This window comes from Puntigrus tetrazona, chromosome 24, assembly GCF_018831695.1.
Source record: "Puntigrus tetrazona isolate hp1 chromosome 24, ASM1883169v1, whole genome shotgun sequence".
NCBI classification, from domain to species: Eukaryota; Metazoa; Chordata; class Actinopteri; order Cypriniformes; family Cyprinidae; genus Puntigrus; species Puntigrus tetrazona.
The window spans coordinates 19,902,920-19,929,018 of record NC_056722.1 but is presented as its reverse complement, the minus strand read 5'-3'; the positions used below and the strand labels follow the sequence as shown (position 1 = coordinate 19,929,018).

Genomic DNA, 26,099 nt, shown 5'->3' with positions numbered 1-26,099 from the left:
AGTATAATTTTAGTATTAGCTAGAAAGTAAACTTTTTAAAATTTAAGCTGATAAACAAATTGCCAGTATACTAACATATTTCTATAATAAACAACAAACATACAAGGATTGGGAAATGTGTACCATTTATACATTTATTCAATTTACCAAGAAATTTGTGTTTTACAAGCATAAATCCAATACACTGGATTATGACATAAATCACAACTTGACCTTTCCACAGGTTTGCAACTCAACGTTGGATCTTTTATTCTTTAAAGGACTTTGATAACATTCTGAATACAGACCAATAAGTCAGTTCATCTGTGTTTATCTTTTGAGGAGCATCTTCTCCCTCACTCTCAATCTCTTTGTTCTCTTCCAGCTGTTTGACTTTCTAAAGATGTGACATAAAGCACAGCTGCCATGTTTATGGCAAAACTTCCAAAAAAGCCTCCCACCCACACATACACCCCCGCACTGAGAATACTTGAGTCTTGAATCTCTGCCAAACCAACAAATGTCAGCCTCTGTCTGACTTTTCACCACAACCTTTCTTCAACTGGCCCAGACAAATGCATTTACACACAACAAAAAAAAAAAAAAAACAAACCAAAAAAAAAACATAGCTGTTTCCTGTTAATTCTTGTCGTTCTTCTGCTTTTTTTATTGGTCACAAGAGAGACTGGAATAGTATTAGCCAGAATCCAGTTATCATATGACTGATATATCTAATACTGATACTTATATAATGATACAGCTGGAGTAAGAAATAAATTATTCAAATATTCTCATAAGAGCAAGTAATGTACTAATGTAGCAACTAAATAACACAGAATTTGTGATAATGAATTGATTATAATATTATATATAAATATATACACACACACATACACTTATTATTATTATTATTATTATTATCATCAATCCAATATTTTACTATTTGACATCAAGGAAACAGATTATTTAAAAAACAGAGACTAAGTTATAAATATAATTTTTCTATTAATTTAAATATATTAAAATAATTGATCTATTTTATTAACTGAATTTTATATATATTATGGCCTATATTCTTAAAAAAACTCATTATATTGATGTATAAAGTAACTGATGTGACAGAGTATTTTTATAAATGATATATAATATTTAAAATATATTTAATTACCATTTATATTAATTTAAATAAAATGCGTTACATAAAAATACAAAATTTGTACAGTCTAACAACATTTAAGCTTTACCTATGGACCACGTGTGCGCATTAAAGATTAGCGGTGTTGTTTAAAGCAACGTCATTGCGTGCTGGTCATCTCCCTGAGCATCTATAAATCCTCTTCTTCTTAAATAGCTCCTTTAGCCTGTGTGCCTGGATTTGCACTGATGTGAGTCAAGTGTTTGTCTACATTAGAGGACCACAGTGAAACCATGTGATGAGCTTTCACGGCGGCATAACTCTCTGAGCTCATGCATTAAACATCAACACACTCGATTTTTAATACTGACTAAATTTATGTAGGCCTGATCCATTACCCCGTCATATAAGTCTTATACCCATAATCCACTGCATAAGTTAAGACTTGCAAGCATTATTGTTAGCTTTCATTGATTCAGAACAAGATCAATAATGTTCCAGGGTTGTACGAACAACCCTTTTGGCTAATGATGTGACTGAGCTGAACGAAAATCCCTCATTGTTCTCGTCTATGGGGAGCTTGTGACTTACAGATGATTTTAATTGGTCATTCTCGCATACTGACTCAGACAGGCTGCCTCTCCTTCGAAAAGGTTAATCAAATTTGCGGTATTAGATTGCATTAAATGGAACGGACATGAATTAAATTAATTACATTGGCGAAAGTATTTTTATGCAGCAAAGAGCTCAGGCTCGAGTCTGACTGGATGAGCATTAGGCGTTAGCGTCTTATAATGACTGCAAGATGAGTCAAAAAAAAAAAGAACACAGCTGATTTAATTCACAGACAAACATCCTGACCTATTGCACACCTCAGCATGAACTGCGGGCAGAATATAAAGAATATAACTGCACATAACCACTGCAAAAATGGCCAAGGGATGAACAACCGCTGTGAAATATAGCAGATTCCAACACAAGCATACTACATTTAGAGCGGTGCTGTGATCGCAGACGTAGCCCTGACCCATTTCACTACCTACACTGCGCTGTGATCTGGTTAAAAACACACTGTACTTCCGTATACGTTGACGTCAGATCAGTCATCACTCATCAGGGCAACATAGGCAGTAACACTGAGATGAATATACATTAAACTGCTGATATTGCGTGGGCAGGTTGGGTGTAGTGAAATCTAAACCACACCAGAGACGTAACGATTAGAGCCGGCGTTGCAACATTACCATGGGAACCCATGTGCTGAATGCAAATTCTATGCTATTTGTCTAAATAAAACATTAAAGCGCAATAGATAAATAAATAGATTTAAACGCCTCGTCTGAATTTTAGGCTTTACAACATTCTAACATGCGGTATTGATTTGAATTTGTTTTGAAAGTGCGTTTATTTAGTTGTTAAAACGCTGTAATTGAGTTGTAAAAGAGCAAATACACAGGTGTGTGCAATCGATGTCCAATCTCGATAAAACATTATGCTGATAAAAGAAACCATCCTATCTACTGATATGGTACTAATTTTAAACTTAATTTTTCTTTTTACCCACACTGTAAGTCTATTATAATTAAGATTTGAGAGAGAACAATAGGCTTCTGATTAAATGAACATGAAAAAAACTATATTCTTAAAAGGTTTTTATTTGTTATATGTATTTATTTAGTATTTCGTCAAAAAAATAGTATAATGAATTCATGGTTTCCCAATATATGGTATGATTTGATATAAAATATTTATTAAACATTTCATCTACATGCCATTAATCTTCAGCGGAAAGAAATCTACTAATGCTGTAATTCTTATAGGGAACCCTCGTCTTTGATAGATTAATTTAAGCTTATGGCAATTATTGGATAGGAGGAGTGTCAACAAATGTGTTTCGAGAAGCTTTATTCACACATCAGCTGAAAACAGAATAGTCTAAAAGACATAATGAGATGTAAAAATCTATATAAATGCACTTAAAAGGAGTATCTGAGTGCTTTTGGTATATCTAAAAGTTACCTCGCACTAGCCTCATTTTCTCAGCTGCGTATGTGTGCATGGGGCGCAAGTTTAGTCTATCAATGGTAGTCAATGGGAATGTGCATATGCAGGTGATAGTCTTTATTCAGGTTCATTATAAGTAAGCGAATGTTTAGGGATGAGTGACACACATGTCACTTGCATGTATTGTTAAGTAATGCGGTTTAAGAATCAAGAACTAATTTACGATATATGTGTGATGTCTGAAACCGCTCCTGAGATGCGCACATATGTGTTCATAGATTGAAGGAATATTTGAGGGTTTTTTTGCTGCTTTACGGGCCTTGAATGGTGACACACGTAAATGTGTCAAAATGCCTGTCTTTGCAATTAAACACACTAATTTAGGTCTTAAGTGAATGCAAACAGCTGACAATGAACACTTATGAAACAGTATATTAAATCTGGGCAGTCTAATATTCCTGCTGCTTGTCGAGCACGTTTTGTCACTTTATTATGAAGAAATATGTACACTGTGTTACACTGTGAATAATGTGCAGTGGTTGTATACAATTGATTACGTTTTACTAATTATGTAGTATTTGTTTATTTATTGGTTGCTTATAGTCAGCTTGACTTGGCACGAATTATGACATTTCTATGATACTAACATAATGTTAATGTGAAGTAAATGAACCATTTCCTGATATAAGATTTTGGTCATATCACCCAAGGTATGATAACCATTAAATTTAATATTGTGATATACATGATACTAATACTGCTAAAACCCTAGTTTCTGATGGACAAACCACAAATTTACAGGACCTTTAGAGAAGAAAAGGGGAAGATCCCTAAATGCATAACCGCATGTGGCTCGCCATGTGTCTCGGCTTCCCAAATTGTCAGCCAAGCCACTGATTATGTGGGTTAAACTTTGGTCATGTGCAGAAATTCAGAGAAAAGTTACAAACGACTGGTGCAAGATACAAAATGACGCACTTTTCCCAGAAGCATAAAACATGCGGTTAACATGCCATTAAATTATGTAGCACGCAGGACAGACACTTTTGCGCTCAATTCATGAGCACAAAGTCTAACACTACTTTCTTAAAGCCAACTCTCTCTTAAACATACTGTTCCAAATTCAGACACGTTAATAAATCATGAAGGTACAAAGCACTCGGTTGTTTGTATGTCCTACTGCAATATAGGATAGAAAAAAACTGCAGTTCAGATTTCCCACAAAGTTTCATCATAGCTTAAATGCATGATTTAAAAGCGAGATGTTCAGCGAGTGTAACAAAACTTAAATTATTCATCTACAAAGCTCTTTCAGCAGATGTTTTTTCGACTGTGTGTTATGAATAAATCTGGAGCTATTGCACAATTTTGTGCAAAACTCACACACTAGCCGTGGTGGAACTTCTCTATTATCATATGAGGTGACTCTCGAATGGAGCAATCTCCTGCAGGCTTAAGAAATCAACGATTACTCATGCTCCAAAACACAACTTTCTTTCTTTTCTTTCTTTCTGTTATAAATGTATTGTTTTCCCTTCTGAAACATTTCAAAAACCGTATGGCTTTTATTACTGCATATTGTGCATTTCCCTAAGGTGCTATATGCACAGAAAATTATTGCGTTGATTCCATACGAAATCCTTTTCTGGAGTATTTCACAAAGATCTATGAATACTATTATCCAACATGGGATGCCCAGAAGGCATCTGCAGAAAATTTCTGTGCTTCTTTAAGGAAAAAAATATGCAGTAATGGGTTTAAACATGGCAAGATGTGTTAAACGGAGCAGAGAGTACTCTTATTGTTAGCTGAAATCCAAAATATTTAATAACCATAAACATCTTGTGGTAAGTATAGCTACTACTGGTTCCCATGCACTGTTCCCACTGGCAATAAAAGAGCCACTATCGTAATACGGAGGAACATAGGTAGATGTGTAAATACTCCACTATATAACAGGAACTCATCACACACAGAAACATGCCTCTCTCACCACTTCCTTGTTCTCTGCCAAAGGGCAATGAATGAGCATGACACAGCAGTCATGATAGTAAAGTGACCTGAGTACAGTGCAACACTTTCCAGAATCCAAAGCTCACCAGATCACTTGGGAGGAAAAGCAAAGCTTGCGGCGAAAACCGTAACAGAGGAAGCCATGGCTTCATTAAATTGCATGCGATATGAGGAGTCGCAAGGAGGCCTTGATCACTATGAATTAATTTAAAAAATAAGGGCCAAAAAATGCGGTCAGTCGGGATGTTGAATGCTGACTAGTATACATGGGTGGGTCAGTATACTACTCTGGAAATTCTTCCTTTTGAGGCTTGGCCTGTTAATGATGCTCATTAAATCACTAAATAATTTCATACATGCATGTTTTTGGAAATCGCTGACTTAAAATATTAATGACGATGTTGCAAAGTGATTATGATATTAATGTTGCGAATATTTGTACCTTTTCCCTTTAAGGGGTGCATATTATTACCTTAAAGGGATGGTTCATCATTAAAGGCCTGTTCACACAAAGAATGATAACTATAAAAATAACTATAGTGTCTACACCAATGCAATATAACATTGTGTTTATTATAAGCTTAGACTGCAGACTGGTCATCTATCTCTTTATATGCTTGAGCTCTCATGAATTCTGATAGGCTTTTATTGTTTATCAGCAGGGGAAAAAATCATTCCAAAAGAGATTCCAATGATATTGTTCCTTTGTGGTGTAATTGTTAAAGTTAAACCCTGTTATTTTCTTACATTTCAAACGATTTTTAGAACTTTATAGTTATTAAAGTTATTGTAACAGACCATTATTCCCCCTCATGTTGCTCCAAACCGGTATAACGTTCTTTCCTCTGCAGAACACAAAAGAAAAATTGGATTTTTGTCTTTATGGGCTCCGGTGTTGTTTTGAACCTCACTGACTTTGATGGAGAAAATCTTAAAATGCTCTTTCACCTAATTTGACAGAAGCAAAGTTAATTGTACAGGTCTGGAACAACACAAAAGGGAGCAAACAAGATGATCATTTTTATTTTTGGCCATTTCTTTAAGGTACTAACATGCAATTTTTATGTTTGTTGCAAGTTGTTTGTACATTTCACAACAATGAAACGATTTTTCCTCGCTTTTTAATTTAGAGCAGAGCATGGATCATTTGTCAGATTGATTTTGGATCATATCATTCCTGCAGTCCTGTTTGTGTCATTGATTTATGTTTTGAAATAGTCGGTACACACAGCTGGCCCTCAGTCATTAATAACCGTTAACCGTTGTATTTACGCAAAACTATCAAAACTATTTCCTAACAAACACTCTGGTGGGTCTGTGCACGCATGGCTTTGGTCACTAAAGACTGTAACCAAATGTGTCTTGCGACGAGAACAAAACCGGTTTAAATTTTCAACACGTATGTCTGTGGATCTAAACGCTTTGATGAATCTTGCCAAAAGATCAGACACACGTGTGCGACTGTCTCTCGCCGGTGTTTTGTCAAAGACGCTCCCCTTCTGATGAGCTCATCACGGGAGAGCACACAGAACAAAACGGATCATAAGAGGATTGTACATCTGTTAGTGCCTCAGTCAATAAGAAGTTGTTTTTTGTTGCTTAATGTAAATCATAAATGGTTGTAATTCAGTGTCAACGATAGGCTGCTTAGTATGACACAACGTTTAAGATTACAGCGATGACTCGGCAGTTCTGACTATGTTTTTCAGAATAATGTTTGTCATGCTGTTTTATCATCAGTGCAATGAAAGAAAACCACACCAGCAACTATTACATTTTGGACTGAAATGCTAAAAACAGCTTTGGCTACAGCTTCCCAGTTAGTGACCGTGATAAGATTGTGGGCATCATCTGTTTAAAAATCAAACGTTCGAATTAATTCAACTCTTTTTAAAGAACAGCGCGTAGTAAGACGGGAACTGATACAACATTTTGCAAGAAGCATTTTTGACCATTATTATTTACACTTTTCTTCTTAAAGGTCATGATGAAGCAGAAGTAGCAACCAACCTTTTCTTCCGTATTGTGACCTACATCCAAGTCAAACTAATTTACCAGATCAAATTATGACATTTTGATTAAACGATGTCTAAACATTAAAAAAAAAACATTTCTTGCCATTTTAATGCTACAAAACACACATTACTCAAACTCAGAATAATCACATATAATTTATATATACTTATTTATGGATAATTAACACTATTTATTAATTTTGTAGTTTAAATGTATGTATTATCTCCAAGAAAAGTTCAACATATCTCTCTCTATATAAAGAAACAATATCGGTCGATATTTATTCAGAACTATATCCCATGCAATCCAAACAGATAAACAAATAAAACACGCTGAGCAATTAAACTGCAAGGGCATAATGCAATTATATAGCCTACATAGGCAATTAAAAAAAGCATCCTTATGAAACAATGTAGCAAAAGCCACATCTGTGAAGAGAAACATAACGGACAGCTGGAGGAGAGCAGGAAACCTCAGAGGGAAATGAAATTCAGCTTTTAACTCTTCATGATCTCCGAGTAGGGGAGATAGAGGGAAACGTGCAAACGTGTCCACATCTTGAAATCATCAGATCTTCTTCCAATGTACTTATAATAGTGCGACGGATGCATGACGCAAACACTATCAATGATTTTCAGTCTCATTAACGTTTAATATGACACATCAATAACACACTTAGGTCGATATCTGGTTTAAAATAACCTGACTTTACACCAAATCTGCTGTACTCACCCATTTATGAACTTGTTTACGCGGCGTGTTTGTGCAGGATGTTTTTCAACGTAGAGAAAAAGACAGAAATCCGCTACTTTCGAGAGATGCAGCCCCCGGGTCGGAAATACTGCAAATAACCACTTAAAACGAAAGAGGAACGCGGCTTCTAAGCATATTTCTTACGGATGATTCCGACCCTCATTAAAAACGGCAAAAAAAGGCAGGGACAACAATGCAGAGGGGGGGAAAGATGATGTGGATGTTGCCCCAGCCGTGAGGCGCTTCTCTAGTTTTGCCTCCGTCGCTTTACGAACTCCAGCTTGCCGTCACTGCGCTCAGTGGCGCTCATGAACTGAAAGTTCTCGCGAGAACTGGAGGGATGCGCCGTAATGATCGAGGCCATCGAACGGGATTTTCCGCTGCTTTGCAAACAAATACCTGGGGCCTGCAAATCTCAGGTAATTGTTTCTAAAAAAAAAATGACGGCATTCTAAGGACATATAAACTGGTTTTAGGTTTACGCGATAATTATAGAGCTTAATCACTTAAGTGTTGCACGTTTGGTTACTTTTAGCTTTAACGTGTTTGAAAGGAATGTAAACTGTAGGGAGACCTGGCAGTGTTTTGTTTAAAAAGTCTGAACTGTATACCAAACTTTGATGTAATATTCCCAAATTTGTATTCTAAATATATCACTTATTTCTAAACTGCGTAATGTCAACCCGTAACATTTAGACATGAAGTTATTCTTTTCTTGAATCATGTACGAGTATGTTATAAAAGTTACATTGCATAGCATGAATTCATATTAACTTACAAATAAGCTTTAAATGACTATTCTTAAAACAAATAATCCCCAAACCCCATTTGTTGTTAACCTCTGTGTTCAAACTGTTTCCTTTAGTCTCTGCTGCCACCCTATGGCTAATTTAGGATACAATTTCCAGTTTGAAGTATTTTTGGCCATGCCTCCTTAATGAATATTCAAATATAATGATATTTTTATATAATTATGTATATTTTTTGTGTGTTATTATGCTTGGCTTAAGTCAGTGAACTTGCACTTCCCCCTGTTGTGTTGTAGTGTGGCTTAACTGACTGAATCCAAGCTCTATTATAGCACTATTAAATGCAGGGATGACTACTGATCACATAAACACACAGAGACAGAGGAATGTGCTTTAGACAGCAGAAAGTGCAGTCAGCTGCTGTGGACTAATGGTGTGGAATCCAAGAGAGAACAGAGACACACGATAGCAACAGAACACAAACAGAACAGGGACAGACTGCAGGTGAAAGCACTGAAAGAGGAAGAAAAAGTATGCCAGAGAATGCTCTAGGCATCAACGTGCCTTTTTTTTCTTGACTATTTATCTTCACAGTCCAACAGTTTACTCAATGTCAAAGTAAGATTTCATATTTGGAGTATTTTAGTGTTACATTGCATGCTCACCAGCGGATCCTCTGCAGCGAATGGGCGCTGTTAGAATGTGCAAACAGCTGATAAAAATATCAAAATAATCCACGCGGCTATAGTCAATCAATAAATATACTTTGAAGTGTAACGCTCCATCATCAAGATGTTTTTAATTTTAAGTTCTCTTTCCATAATATAAAAAGTCATCTGGTCTGAACCAGGAGAGAAATATGCACAGATCCATGGCAGTCTAAATCCATTCCAGGCAAATATCTGTGGATTTTAAAGAATAAGAGGGGATGCACTTTTTTATTTAGTAAGTGTTATTATAAATTAAGGACTCGTACTTTGGCTAGAAGTAATGTCTGTGTCTTACAAAGCTTTTAACTTTACAAAATATTAATTGATGGACTGAATTTCTTTGTGGTTTATTGTGATGATTTTATTATCTTTGTTTGTTTGGCTCACATTCACCGCCAGAGGATCCAATGGTGAGACGGTGTTCTAAAAACAGTGACATCTTGGATGCTCTGAGTAAATAATTTATTAGAACATTTTCATTTTTGTGTGAACTGTTGCTTTTTTTAGAGTTCAAAAAATGCAACTTTTATACTGGAAGGACTGTAAGATCAGAATTTTTATTTTATTTTAGATGGTTGCCAAGGCTACATTTCCTATTAAGGATAAGAAATTACAAAAATATTGAAAATATAAAACATATATATAAAAAAAACTAACTCAAAGTAATTAAACATCAACAACAGCAAATAAACTATAATATAAAACTATAATATTATATTTTAGTTACTTGAACATGTCTTAGTGATTCAGACTGTATTGTACAGGTACGTTTAGCCTCCAGGCATTCAGAAGAAGAGAGGAAGTCCAACCGCCTCGCCTGCTTTCCAGCAGAACCAGGTGTCTTTGTTTAAACTGTGCCTTTGCTGTTGAAAGGACTGGCAGAAGGAAACCTTTGTCTTGAACCTCATATAATAGAGGCGAGAAAGAGCATTGAAACTCAACCAAATTGTTCATTACTCCAGAGAGAGAAAATAAAACGTTGCCTAAATTAAACACGAACGTTTTTGCTTCTGTAGGCTACGGTAAATGATGAAAGTACAAATGTCCTCACAATGCAGGATAACAGGAATCTGCTGTGGACTAAAACCGCCGTTCAGACGACGAAATTAACACATTAAGCGACGTCTTAAAAAGAAACAAAGTATTTTGTGTTTTAAGGGTTAAGGGATAGAAAATCCCACCTGCGCAGTACGCTGCAATAACAAAACACGTCAATGGAAAAGACGTGTGCGTTATTATTAGATATTAGTGATTGCTAAAATGTGCAGTTACTTTTCATCAAGTTTCATAGTTTCAAAATGTATATGAATATATTTTGTAACGTTTATAACCCAGAAAAACAGGACATCTCTCGGACATGAGATTCTCTATCGCCACTCGAGACTGTTGAAACGTTTACAAACAATTCTGTGGCCATGTGGCGTTTTTAGAATTCTGGTATTTGTAGTCCCCTGTGCCTCTACGCTCATTCCTTCAGCCTGCTTTGAGGACTACACTTCCCAGCTCCCTGCGTCATCAGCTGATTGCCGCTTGTGTTTTTCGGATGTGATGATGGCAATAAAGCACCCAGCGGACCGTTTTTTTTCCAGACGATCTTTTGGTTCACTGCTGGAATTGAGATGACCGCCGACGGGTAGACAAGCACAGTTTTCCTTGACTGACTTTTTTACATTTTAGACACTGACGAGACTTTCTTAACAAACTCTTCACTTTTTAAACTGGTAAGTTTATGATTGTTATAATATGACGTTTATTCTATTTTGTTCTAATTTGTTCTATTCAGTAACAGTTTGTAGCTATGATAATTTACAATATATGAGTATAAAACACATCTCGTGGCATTTTATTTAAAAAATATCTTATATACATTTATAATGTATGCATTTACGAATGGATTCCTCGCAAACAATGCAAAAAAATATTATTTGTGCATTTTTATTTAAAATTATTTATATCGAGGTATCTGTTGTTAACAGGGAGGCATAACTGCGACACAAAAATTATGGTCTGGCCTTTTGGAACTTTTGGCTTACAGTATGCTATAAATATGTTTTTAATAACCGTTTAAAAGTTAATGCCATTTAACGTAATAATTTCGTTATTACTGACTTTAGTCACGATTTAGTGGTATAACAAATATATATATTAATAATTTGTCAGTCGACACGTGCTGGCAGGTCCATTTTTGAAGTGGATTTTGTTGACGTTCCCTGAGTTCTTTGTTTTGATCCACTTGTTGAATACGGAAGTGACCACTAGAGGGCAGCAGTACCAGAAAAGCTTCATGTTTTTTGTAAAGGTGTATTCACCTGGGGCATTGAGAGGGCAACGTGAGACAAACAAAAGGTTGCCAGGTTGTGTGTATAATGTCAACTTAAAGATGAAAAAGGGTTGATAAAGTACATTAAATATAAAAGTAAATTTATTTGTACTTTTATATATAAAAAACGGTTTTAACCTTTTTTAAAAATATGTTAAATAGGTAATGTCACGTTTTGACATTTAGCCTGAAAAGCTGCATAAGCTTTACTTGTTTCAAGTTTATTTTTAACTCCATAAAGCATGTTTTCATATTTTATATATCACCACTTAAAGGTTACAAAAGCTATGACTCCGAAATATGACATATGCCTCGTTGTCATTTTAATATAATTAAACAAGTTCATGAATCTCCTGATTGAAATAATTTTGCTCTTTTTAATTTCAGCTGAGGCACCATTTTCTTCTGTTGTATACAAGGCCTTGGGCCTCATTGGTCTAAAAGCAATGGTACTTATTCTGGGCAGAAGACTGAACCGGGAGGACTCTGGAGTCCGTGAGTCCCCAGCTGTCAAGCGAAAGGTTTTGGAGATGGACAACAAGTCCCTCAGTAATCACGATGTGTTCGATTTCTCTTCCGGCCCGTGCCACTCCGAGAGCATTCTGCAGATGTTTAACGAGTTCCGTGACGGGCGACTCTTCACAGACGTGGTAATCAGCGTGGAGGGTCGTGAGTTCCCGTGTCACCGGGCCGTGTTATCGGCTTGCAGTAGCTACTTCCGTGCAATGTTCTGCAATGACCACCGGGAGAGCCGTGAGATGTTAGTGGAGATCAACGGCATCCGTGCTGAGGCAATGGACACCTTCCTGCAGTACGTCTACACCGGACGTGCCCGCATCACTACAGATAATGTGCAGTTCCTCTTCGAAACCTCTAGCCTCTTCCAGATCAGCACTCTGCGTGATGCCTGTGCCAAGTTCTTGGAAGACCAACTTGATCCTTGCAACTGCCTAGGCATCCAGCGCTTCGCTGATGCGCACTCCCTCAAACAGCTGGCCAGCCGCTGCCGCTCTTACGCGCTGCAGAGTTTTACCGATGTGGCTCAGCACGAAGAATTCTTGGACCTGCGTAAGGAGGAACTGGAGGAGTACATTGCCAGTGATGAGTTAGTCATTGGAAAAGAGGAGACAGTGTTTGAGGCAGTGATGCGTTGGGTGTACTACAACATGGACCACCGCCGAATCATGCTTAGAGACCTTCTCACTCACGTCCGCCTGCCCCTGCTGCATCCAAATTATTTTGTGCAGACGGTAGAAGGTGACCAGTTGATCCAAAATGCACCAGAGTGCTACCAGCTCCTGCACGAAGCAAGACGCTATCATGTCTTGGGCAATGAAATGATGTCACCAAGAACCCGTCCACGCAGGTATTGCTGGCATCTTACCATGTCTTTATTAAGTTTCTGACCTAGAAATGTTCACTGATGCAAGCACAGATCTAAGGCTTAAGGTCCTTGTACACTTGAGTCTGAAATTCCGAAGTTTTCGGACTCAGTGTGCAATGGACTTTGCTGATTTTTTCATAACAGTGTACATAGTATGCATCAGATAATAGGATGACGAATACGAAAAACACGCATATGAAAATATGACTCGGTGTGCAATGACCTTTAGTTTATAATACAGAAAGAGGAGACAGAAGTCTTCCATGCCTTGCCTCAAACGGTTTGTCAAATTCACTATCGAAGAGTTGACTCGACTTCAAATTATTGGCTATCAAGAACTTACAGAATCAAGTAAATGGTGATTTACCAGTCCTAGTTGTCCAACTCAGTTGAACTACATTCTTCCGAGTCTGTGATGATCCCAGGTAATTCTGGAACTTTTTCAATAAAGGCTACAATTATAGATTGTCATCTTCAAACTGCAAAGGCATGATTCAACAAGTGAAGTAACTTGAAGGCTTGTTTTTTATAACTTCACACTCTGCAGTTGAGCTATGGGAAAACCGTTGCTTAAATTTATGGATATAGAACAATCCAAGCCACATTCTAAGTACAGCCAGACGAAGCAAGAAGAGACAGCCCCTTCAGGCCTGCTGTATTGCCGTGCACTGAGGGAAAATAACGTCTTGGCGGGGCCTGCCTATACAAATTCTTCCTCCACAAGCTTCATAACACAAACACCTGAGTTTCGAAACATATTCCTGTTGACCCGATCCTGCTTGCGGCGTGCGCTCATTGTTTTTGTTATGTCTGGAGGAGCGTGGGGTGAGAGAGAGCGGGGGGAGGGGAAACTGCACACTTGTGTTTTTCTCAGAGTTGAATGTATAGTGACCTGGGCTCTGCCTGAACGCGATTCGCTGAAGCATCCGCCAACGTTACAAGGCTTATTTATTAACAGCCTCATTATAGACTGCTTGCAGAGAGGTGTAGCACGGTCGTTAGTATGCTGCTGCTGCACCAGTCACACGCAACCAGTAAAACATTGACTAATGCTTGCTATATATTCCTGCAAGACCTCAGAGGTTGCTGTGTTTACAACTCAACATACCTTTTGTTTTCTTTGGTTTGGTGAAAAATGGACACTCGCAAAACACCTCCTCAGCTTCAGAGGGCTGTGTTAGAGATTCCAGATGGGTGTCGTTTTACAGTTGGCAGAAAGTTGTAATTCCACCTCTGTTTCCAGGCAGATTTGGGATGGTACTTAAATATGAATTATTGGATAGGGCCCGGCTGATTTCCCTTAATTATTTAATGTGTGGGTGCGACGCATTTTGACTGATTACATCACACATCAAAAACTGATCAGAATTTTCCACGTTTGCATTAATTGACCGGACGACTAGCTCAATATGTTCTAATCTCTTTCCCCCCAGAGAGTGTATTCAAAGTTCAGCTCTAACTTTAGTGTCTTTGCTTATGCACTCTCCAACCCCCTGATCATTTACACAGAGAGCACAGTCTTCTAGGCAGATGATTTCAGGGAAAAAAAACTGGGGGGGAGTTAGTTCTGGATGAATTGTATTTGCCTGTGGATTGGTTCTCTTCACAGAAAAAGCACATTGTGCTCCGAGCTCTAGTAGAGACAGTGTTGTTTACTGCTATTCTTAGAAGAGGTTCTAAACTCTTCTCGTTTCAACTGCAGAGAACAAATAAACTAAAAATGACAATAAAACAAAATTTAGTTGTTTGGTGCTAGGTGTATAACTTAAGACTGTCCTTTTCCATGACTATTAATGATTTACATTTGTCCATGTGTCCAAGTCTGACATCCTGCCATGTGCCTGTAGGTCTACTGGATTTTCAGAAGTCATTGTGGTAGTCGGAGGGTGCGAGAGAATGGGGGGTTTCAACCTGCCATATACCGAATGCTATGATCCTGTAACCGGGGAATGGAAATCCTTAGCCAAACTCCCAGAGTTCACCAAGTCAGAATATGCTGTGTGTGCCCTCAGGAATGACATTCTGGTCTCAGGTAATTATGTTTCATGAATACTAAATTGCTTTACAGACAGTGGTGGAAAGACATGGCTTGGTATTCTTCATTGTGTTGATAAATTCCTAAATAAAAAAATTAAGAGAGTTTTTACTTGAAACAAGCAAAATAATCTGCTTTTGGGGTAAGCAAAATAACCTTGTTTTCTGTTTTTAAATAAGATTATTTTACCTACCCCATTGTCAGATTATTTTGCTTGTTTTAAGCAAAAAGTCACTTAATTTTGATTATTTTTTTCTGAAAAAAAGAAAATTTTTACTGGCCTAGAAAATCCTTCTTGATTGAGGAATTTTTATATATTTTTTGCAGTGCACTAGTAGCCTTTTGTTTACATCATATAATATGAGTTATTAATATTTTTACGTAGACTAAATATTGAATGTGTGTATCTGCTAATTTCAACAATTTTTAAAGGTACATTACAATATAGATGACATTAAAGCTAACAGAATAAAATGTATATAATTTTAAAATAAAAGATTGTGTAATGGGTTAATTTGATGTCTAAGGCTTGCTTTTTTCTGCCCTTCACCTGCCAATCATTAAATGTCATTAATTTCTCAATTATTGTAGATGACCTAGTTTGATGTTTACCTCTTGGATGGTTTAGTCTGCAGGGATTTGTTAGACACAGCAGGGCACCACACTTTACAGAGCAGCTCGCTTTGAACAGCAAGCAGGTTCAGCAAAAAGACTGTGAGACATGATTAAAAGAGACCAGGACTACCAGCTATCTCCTGAGAAAAGACTGTTAGAGAGGGAAAGAGAGCGCAGGGGTGAGTGAGGGGGCTGGAATCCTGAGCGATCGGTTTGCATTCTGCATGTGCCAAGCGCTCACGTGTTTCCATGAGAACAGTTCTTCTGGTTAACACTTCTCTCTCTCTCTGTCTCTCTAGTTTCGACCTCCTTTAAGTTCACTCCTTCCCCACACATCTTGTTTCTTCTCCTTTGAAGCTTGTTCAGTAAGCCAAGGCAGGAAGCCTATATATGTGTCAAACTATATATATTGTATGTGTCAACCTGAAGACTAAGATATATGAGTCAGAAAAATAATGGAAATTTACAGAACAGAAAGATGAGTTTCAGGTTGAGCAGCTTTGCTTAGTCCAGTGTGTTCTTTCCACACTGCTGCTACTTCCTGAAGAACTGGAACAGTTTTGTAAATGATTAGCCTTGGAATAATCAGAAAGATGTACATGTGTTAACCGATGCAATACCAGTCAAATGTTCACTCACCTTTACCACATACCCAGTCGTTCTTTATTATTACTTTTTTTTACCTTGTGTAGTTGTAGTTAAGACACTATGAAATAATGGAAAAATTGTAGTATGGGAATTATGTGGTAACTAAATTAATGTTATATACATTTTATAATTTTAGTTTTTCGAAATAGTTTGGATTACAGCTTTGGTCAGTATTTTCAAACTAATTTGTGAGATGCTTTCTAAACGGTAGAATGGCATACACTTTTTTTCTTCACTTTGTCAAATTATGTATGTAATATTTAATTAAAATGTTTGTTGGTAAAGAAATGTTTATATTATTTATCTATATTTTTGTACAAAACGCATTGAAGTATTAGCAAAGGATTTTGTTGTTTCAGAGAAACAAATTTAATCTATAAAATCAAACAAAGAAATTAATCGTTGTGACGTGTGTGTGTGTACATATAAATAATAAATGTGGTTATTCATTGTTGCATAATTCTTTTAATAAGTTTATAACGGCATATTTCTGGTTAAGCTGGTCTTGCTTATGTCATCTCAGAACTGGGGCAATTTGTCATTTCTGTGAGATAACAAGGAACATTCACCAAGTGTGCCATTATTTTCATTATTGCCATTGTTATAAGTGCAAAATTAAACATTACAGTATTGGTTGTGACTAATTGGTGATGCAATTTCAGGTGGTAGAATCAATAGCAGGGATGTCTGGATGTACAACTCTCAGCTCAACATCTGGATCAGGGTTGCCTCTTTGAACAAGGGCCGCTGGAGACACAAAATGGCAGTTTTGTTGGGCAAGGTGAGTTCAATCACTCCAATATCTGTTTTGAAATGTAGCAAAAATTCTGCTAAACACAAATAATACAAATAAATGGTTTTATCTTTTGTTTTTGATTGTCACACTTCCAATGAAATTAGTATCTCATTCATATACCACTTTATAGATGCTGCCAAATTTGGCTCGTGCTAACATGGACATGTTATTTAACATGTCTTCAACTATAAGCTAAACTACACGAGGTAGACTACACAGAATATGTTTAATACCAATTGACTCAAACAAATACGTTCCAGCCTAAGGGTGTTTTTGTTATCTCAGTTAGTCATGCCACATTGAAGAAAATGCTTCCTGTTCTGATGATGGCTATGGTTAAGAACTCTAACCATGATTAATATATCCTACATATAGAAATGGGTGTTGTTGGGTATCTTAACCCATAGCTTTTCCCAACTATAATTGATCGCCTGTTTCTCATTTTACTGCTCTTTTGTCTCATCCTCAATTTGTCTATCACTTTCAAAGCCTCCATTTGTCCCTCTTTTCCCACTTGGAACTTATTCTTGTTTTTATTCTACAATGACATCATTTTTAACCTCTCCCTTGGAGCTGGTCTGCTTACCGTGCAGTTTTTAATAACCAGTAACTGACGTTGAAGTGATTTGACATGTATGTGTTTGGATCTGTAAACTCAAGTTGATATTGCATCACTCATATCGGGTTGTTTTCAATTTTTTTTTTTAACAATCATAATCAGCTCCAGAGATCTGATTTACTTTGGCATGGGGTAAAACAGCTTTGTTCTGTTCTGTTTGCGAAAGATCTGCTGCGTTTTATGTACTCAGCGAGGAACCAGCTCAAAGGTTCAATAAATTAAGACTGTCTTCTTGTGAATGGAATGAGCCGAGCCAACAAAAGCTACTTGAGCAATAACTAATTAACATGCGCTGTAAGTTATAGCCAGCTGTCTGCATGAACGCCTCTTTCTCTTGGTTTGTTTGTTTGATGTTTTGTATTGCGGCTTATTCAGATATTTTTCCCCCAGCTTTCTGTCTCTGGGTGTCTGCTATAGTCTCTTCAACTCTTTGTGTTTCTGTTCAGCGAGATAATAGTTTTGGACTCAAACCCATCTGACCCCAGAAGATCATTTGGGTTTGTTTTCGAGCAGCAGCCTTTCAGACATATGGATTGTTTGACTGCGGTTGGCTTTAACGGTTATGAAAGATTCATGACTGACGTGAAATCTAATCTAACGTGGAAAAAAAAGTTACCACAGGTTTATGCAGCAATAATGTGACGTGAGCCATGCTGACACTGGTTAGATATAACATTTTAATTAACATTTAAACGAACATTACTCACACCCTGTCAGCATTTATTAGCCTTTTCACTTAGGCACACAGTGAACAGGAAACTGAATTCTACTCAACTGATAAAGGATGGATTTTATAGCTATTTTGTTGATATGCCATCTTATCGGTCCCATGGGTGAAAGGACTGTCTCAATAATATCGGAGTCTGAACAAAGAACTCACCAGAAAGCACATGGATTTGTTTTTGAGTAAGTGGCGTGTGGCCCCTCTGTGTTCCAGCATGTTCTTGCACCTCCACTGGTCTGACCGGTTTTCTTGGTTGTTCCATTAAGCGAAACATGTTTACCTTCTTCTTTATAGGCACATGTGGCAGGAGAGGGAGGAGACAAACTCTTCAGGGTTTTTGTGTTCCACGTGTTTTCATTCGAGAGTTAGCGAGAAATTTCTTGAAATCTCTTTGGGGATTGGAAAAACAAGAGTGATTGAGTTATGCGTTACAACACAGAATTGGCAGCACTTTGCTCTCAGAAAGGTCATGTTTTTACAGCGGCTATGGTTTGGGCACATTTATTGGACGCTACCAATGGCTGCTTGATAACCCAGGTCACAGAAATGCCTTCAACTGTCTTAAGGGATTTATGCATGATTTGCTCAAACTGACTTTCACCCCGTTACCCCTATTTGTTGTGCATGTAAACATCTTTAGTGGCATCCTGACCACTTGTTTGATAATGTATTGACATCACAACCAGAGAAAACCTGAAAAGTGTAAACAATACATCAGTCACAATTTTAAGGACCAATTCTTAAATTAATAAAATTAACAGTTTCAATTAAAAAGCCATAACCTACAACTTTTGAATCAGTAAACGCCTAATTTGCTGCTTATTATTTGTTAGTAAAGTAGTTAAGTTAAGCTATTAGATAGGATAAGGGATTTAGAAAATTGTCATGTAGACCATGTGCTGTAATAAAAATAACTTTTATTCAAAATGAAAAGAACCTTAACCCTAAGTAGTTGCGATGCTTCACTGGCAATGGTTTTATACCATTTAGTACCATTTAGTAGGGAAGAAGGTATATTCAGATTTACAGTATTTTGCTGGAAATACAACAAAAAAAAAAACTGAAAGAACTTTTTGTGTGTGGGAGTTTCTGTTTTATTAATTCCTTAAGCTTAGTCTTGCCACAAAGTTATTCAAAGTACTTGCCTCTGGTTATTCAAGAGTAAACCAAAAGAGTCTAACCGCTGACACAATCAGAAGCGATGTGTTCACCTCATGACTATTTATAATGCAAACTGGATGTAGAATTTCCTGTGAATAGCCATTCGTCGTCAAGCTGTCTGGATCAGGTTTGCTTAGTCCACTTACGTAATAAAAAAAAAGCAGGTTTAATCATACATTTGTTTTGTCACTAATGCAGTGCTAGCCTCAGGGTTCGTGCGTGTGCGTGTGCTTGCAACAATCCCTTTGTCATTACATCGATTTCAGAATCGCTATATGAAAGGGTAAACAGTAGTTCTTGTTTGGCTAGATCTACACGCTTCATTTCACCTCCAGAAACGTCATGTGTACGATTCAAAACAGACAAAAACTGTTTGAATTTACGCAACCCTAATATCCTGTATGGGCTTCATATCTTAAGCTGTGTATATCTACAGGTGTATGCCGTTGGTGGATACGATGGTCAATCCCGACTAAGCAGCGTCGAATGCTATGACTCGTTCTCAAACCGCTGGACCGAGGTGGCACCGATGAAGGAGGCGGTCAGCTCGCCAGCTGTTGCCAGCTGTGTCAACAAGCTGTTTGTGATTGGAGGAGGACCTGACGACAACACATGCTCTGATAAGGTTCGTTGAAGAGCATGACGCACAGTGTTGAGGTGTAGGGCGTCTTTGAAAACCGCCCTGTTAGTTATCTATGCATGTCATTGTGCATTTAACATTTAACTGCATGTAAACATTATATTTATTTTTGGGTCATGCTACTGGAGGGTGTGACACACTTTATTTTCCAGTGTAGTCATCTTGGTATTTCTCTAAACAGTGCAGTGGACCATAAATCCAGCCACAGTAAATAAAGGAGCTCTGATTATATAGTCTAAATTGAGATATGGGTGATGCTGTCTTTATTGCTATGCTGGGAAATCCTTAATCCCGTTAGCTGTCACTTAGGATATTTAAAGAGACCGTTCACCCAAAAATGTTCACCTGCATTATTAAGTAGAAGAACTACTACTACTACGACTTATTATGCTTCAGAGAAAAGATGTTTGGAAAAATGTTGCTTTATATAAAAAAATCTTCTAAATATCTTATTTTGGATTCAACAAAAAGAAACTTATACAGGTTTGGAATGACATGAAGGTGACTAAATGATAGCAACATTGTCAATTTCGTGTGAGTTATTAAAGCTAAAACTATTACATTATATTCAAGCTTAATAACGTTAACGAATGACAGGAAGTTTAAGTATACACAGTCCCTACTATGGTTACTACGACATTGTGTGTGACCCAAAAAAGACATCAATTGCTTAAAACCCTGTGTGCCAGCTGTTAGATTCTTCTCTTTGTTACATGATAGCAGCTTGTTTACTTTTACACTGTGGTTGGACACAGTTTTTCCCTTCATCATGGCCTAACTTTGCCTTCACTGAACAAAAGACTGAAGATACGTTGAATGCGCTTTCCACTGCCCCCTAATGGAGATCAACAGTTACGACCATCTGACCTGGATCTGTCAGCTAGCTCTGATACATTCTCCAGGTGTCTCTTTGGAGAGAAACACTCAGCCGCAGATATTTCATTGGATTCCATTAATGTATTTCACTGTGATTCAGCATCGTGGTTCCGAACTAGCGGACCTTTTAATTCCCAAACAAAACTTCTTTGCACCTATAATTACACTGCATTAAAGCATGACATTTTATTTTTTTATATTTGTTGTGATGGTTAGTATAATGAAGAAAAGGGTAATTTGATACTTTTTCAGCATTTCCTGCTTCCTTATAAGAAATTCTTATGGTAATAATGCCACCTGCCTGAACTCTCATTGGTTAAAGCATGTTTTGTGTGTGTAATGTTCTGTTACCATTATTGTAGTCACGTTTCTACCCTATTAGTCTCATGGATCATTTGTGCCCAGAGCGTTCTTTTGCACAAGTGTCTGCTATTTCCAAAATGTGTGAAGCCCTTATAATACCACCCCCCTCCCGTATCACATACTCAACACTGTGAGGGAGATAAAAATGCATTCTGGCTTTTCTCAGGAGATATTGTGTCTGTGTGTGATTATATTTCCTTTTTATCAGGACACACGATCGCTGATTTCTGTTTTTCTAAGTTCGCATTTCCTCGAGGCAGTTTCATATTTTGAAGACCACAAAAAGTCTGAAGTTGTTATCAACACCCTTGTCTCTAAAATGGCAGGGGGACTGATAGATGTCTGGGACTCCAGGAACTGTTTTGTAGCCTGAAGAGACAATATGTAGTGTTCTTTGTTTTTTTTTTTTAAACGTCAGCTTGTGTGTTTTTTGTTTTGTTTTTTTTCTCCCAGGTTCAGTGCTATGACCCAGAGTCTGACTCCTGGTTGTTAAGGGCCAACATTCCCATTGCTAAGCGCTGCATCACAGCGGTATCGCTGAACAATCTCATTTATGTTTCTGGAGGTCTGACCAAGTCCATCTACTGCTATGACCCCACTGAAGATTACTGGATGCATGTAGTCCACACATTCAGCAAGCAGGTACTGGATGTTATGAACTTGCAATGTAGATTTGCCTCTAGAAGTGTTTTTCTTTTATATTTCATAAATATTAGCTTTGCATAGTGTATACATGTGGGTAATGTGCATGATTATTATGTGTATGTATAAATGCACACACATACATGTGTATATATTTAAGAAATATATATTAAGAAAAAATCATTTATATTAATATAAATATTTACATGTAAATATTAAAAATATATACAATTGAATGTATGTGTATGTATACATGCACAATGAACACACACCGTACTCAAAAATACATTATGTAAATAAAAACGTAATCATAATTCATTGCGATCATCGTGGTTCATTGATATAAAAATTAGACAGCACTCATTTTTATATTAATATAATTTAAATGAGTGTGATAAATGAGTTAGGTCAACAGTAATCTAAAAGTAGTCTGATTACGTTACTTAAAATCTGTAATGGATTACGTTACTTTACTGCAATTTTTGTTATGTAATTTAGAATCAGTGATGGGTTACTGTTTGTTAGTAATCTACCCATGAACTTCCTGAACTCCTGAACTGAGACCCGTACGTTTATGCTCTCGCTTTTGTTTTTCAGGAAAGCTGCGGTATGTCGGTATGTAACGGAAAGATCTATATCCTGGGTGGCCGTGGTGAAAACGGAGAAGCGTCAGACACCATCCTGTGCTATGACCCGTCCACTGGCATCATCACGGGCGTGGCCGCCATGCCCCGCCCCATTTCTTATCACGGCTGCGTCACCATCCATCGCTACAATGAGAAGTTCTACCATTCATGACATTAAAAAGCACACTCGCACAGGGACACGAATAAACTGAGCCTTACTATAGATACCGTAGCATTACGATAGATAAGGTGAGTCCCAAACCCCTCTGTCCACAGTTAACTGACAGTTACACAATAACCCATTTCAGTGTACAGCATAAACATTTACTCACCCTCACACCGTTCCAAACCCACGCGACTTTTCTTCTAATGACAACATAAGAAGATATTTTAGCCAAAATGAAATTAGACCCCAACTGACTTTCTTTGTGACTTGTATCTGTTTTCTGCCAGCCTGATTGACGGATACAGATTGTGTGTGGATTTGCATATTTCCAAATCCGTTACCCAAATCCGTTTAAACTGATTGACCGCTGTTAGGCTACGTTTTCTAGCTGGTGTCTGATCCTCACTTTGTTGTTCCTGATTATTAATTGTTTTTATTTGTGATTTGTTTCTTCCACTTCATTACTATTATTGCATTTTATTCTAATGTATGGTGTAAGTGGTTGTTTTGAGTGGGTGAATAGTGCGATTTATTTGCGTCTGGTGGATTGCGATGTAAGTGTGTTTGAAAAGATTCAGATGGATGTGTGCGCGTGATACATACACAGAATATGCTGGAACCACTTTCTGTTGAGCTCCCATTTCTAATGGGGAAATAGTTCACAATATCCATCAGGCACCAAAAATGATCTAATATTTCTTTATGTATGTATGCATGTATGTATTTGGGTGATGCTAATTGTATTTAGAAGTAGAATCTTTTGCTGTAATGACATTTAACGAAACACGTTTGCTCTTCGCGTCTAAAAGGAGCTTTACTACATCGATTAGCCTCTCCATTATTATTCCGTATAATTTAGCGACATGCTTTCTTGCATACAATGTAGAATACAAGCAGTGACGTCTTGTTTCTAAGTGAATCATGTTATGTTCTTTCACTTTTTAAGTTATTTATTCTTTATACATGTCTGAAATCCCCAACAAGGCACTTAAGTCAGTATATTACAGTGTCCTGTATGTAAATATGAATTTGATAATCTTACTTCAGGTTTACTGTATCAGTAAGTGTTTGCAATGGTGAAGCATCAGGCCAAATGGCCAGTTCACACTCTCCGCTCCCATAAAACTCGTCCTATTTTGTTCTCACAATAACCTGAGCTCAGTATTTGTGTGTACAGTGCAGTGACGTAGCAGCAAAAGATTGTGTGTTCGTGCACCGGGGATTCCAAGAGCAGTGATGTCAGCTCTGTTGCCTGCTTTCGGTTAGCAGGATTGTTTAGTTTGGTCAGCTGCACGAACAGAACAATAGAGGACACACGTTGTTTTTTTTTTTTTACTCTGACAAATGTACAATGTTAACTGCAAGACCCCTGCGCACATGCAACATGCACATAACACAACATGGCCTTTCTAGAACTTTTTGGTGTGTATTTTACGACCGTATGTTTGTGTAAATAAATGGTGTGAGTTTGGTGTCTTTTGGCTACATAGGCTTGTTTTTTTTCTGATAACTTTAAGTTGCTAAAAGCCATAGGCGGAATGAGTTTCTTTCTTTTTTTTTTAAATTTTACAAATGTTTCTTTTTGAATGGGTCCTTTGGGTATTGAATTATATGTGCATGCCAAAAATTATTTAACTCGCATGTCAAAAAAAAAAGTATGCGCCTTTAGTGCTAATTAGTGATGGTTTGGCAGAGGAAAGTGCCAACTTAAGAAAATATTACTTAAGTGCATTAAAAGTAATTACTATTTTGTGCCTTGATACACATTTGACAACTAGCCAAAGACGTGTGATCGGTTTTGTCTGTTAGTTCAAGTACAATATTGCGAAAGAATCTGCAAGCCTTTTATGTCATCGTTTTATGTGTAAAACTGTCACTAAATTCTGAGTACCAGAAATGTACGAGAGCTTAATGTGCTGTATATGCATACGTTCTTTCAATAAAGCTATTTTTAGTATGGATTTGTACACTATTGCTATTTGTTTTTTTTCTCCTCGAACCTCAGATTTCTATTAACCAAATTTAAGCAGTATAAGTATTAAACTAAAAATCATACTGTACAAAGTACTCTACCTCTTTATTGTGAGGCGTGCTATTGTATTTCAAAATGATCAGATACTAAGCTAAATAAGTACTGTTAAGTTGTCAGGTCATGTTTTTTCTGCTGCATAGCATTCCCAAAATCACCCAAGCCCTGATTTCCATCCACTGTACTGAGGCATTAATCTGAGTACTAAGATATTTTGAATAAAAACCGTCCCCTAACTGACAATAACGCCACGCTAGTCAAACAATAAGCAGACGAAGTGTTGAATTACAGAACCACCTGCAGATAAGTGCTCGCCGAACGGAGCTACTGTACACAACCCCAGCGAGGGAGGAACTGCATAACTGTCGCCACAGGCAACACGGGAAGATTTATCAACTGGACATACTGATACTGAAAATGGAGCAACACGCGCCTACGTGGAATCTGGCTCTTGCTTAAGGCTATGACTTTTTTCCCATGAATGATGTTTTACTGAAAGGAATCATATACTGACATGCCATGTTTCCTTTTAGAGCAAAAACAAGAATGGAATTTGGAAACATCTTAGCGTTTAAGATGGCTAAACATGAAGCTGCAAATAATATGTGCATATTTATCTAAATTGGCCATAAAATGTATTCTAAATTTGACACCAACTAAAACCACATGCACACAAAAATTCTTCCTTTGGCTATAGGAATCAGTGTTTTTATTTCAAAATGCATGTTTAAAACAAAATAAGTGACTACAAAAGTGGATTTTTTTTTAAAACAACAGTATAAAACGATAGAGCAAAGGCTTATGCAAATGAGAGCTCCAAAATCTATATAAAAAGAGGACGAAAGAGGATGCGGCGAAAGTGAGAAAGGTGTGAGATAAAGACTATAGAATACCTGAAAGAGACTTTAATAAAGGTGAGCTTATACGTAATGCTGGGTTTGTGCTAATTACAAGCTCCCGGCACTTCTCAGCAACATTGGAACAGGTGTTTACAGGTTTACCTCTTAACCTGGAATTGTTTCAGGACTCATATGTGGGCCACCTCTATGAAGACGTTACGTTTGAATAAGCTTTTTTTTTTTTTTTTCATTTTTGT

General features: G+C 37.2%; 2 protein-coding genes across 4 annotated transcripts in view; one reads left to right on the top strand and one right to left on the bottom strand.

The window, feature by feature from the left end:
- The window catches only part of sh3kbp1 (SH3-domain kinase binding protein 1), a 38,798-nt gene extending 30,595 nt beyond the window's left edge, over nt 1-8,203 (bottom strand). For 2 of the 3 annotated variants that reach the window (XM_043226499.1, XM_043226500.1), the window contains exon 1: nt 7,880-8,203. In XM_043226499.1, the coding sequence (XP_043082434.1) occupies nt 7,880-7,883 (4 nt within the window). In that variant the 5' untranslated portion in view covers nt 7,884-8,203. The remainder of the gene's footprint in view (nt 1-7,879) is intronic. The other variant, XM_043226498.1, reaches the window with a different exon arrangement.
- A 2,720-nt stretch (nt 8,204-10,923) lies between these two features.
- klhl24b (kelch-like family member 24b) lies at nt 10,924-24,941 on the top strand. Its single transcript, XM_043226502.1, has 7 exons — nt 10,924-11,080; nt 12,067-13,045; nt 14,911-15,095; nt 17,024-17,142; nt 20,098-20,286; nt 21,994-22,182; nt 22,780-24,941. The coding sequence occupies exons 2-7, from the start codon at nt 12,126-12,128 to the stop codon at nt 22,978-22,980; spliced, it is 1,803 nt and encodes a 600-aa protein (XP_043082437.1). The 5' UTR covers nt 10,924-11,080; nt 12,067-12,125; the 3' UTR covers nt 22,981-24,941.
- Nucleotides 24,942-26,099: the final 1,158 nt, after the last annotated feature.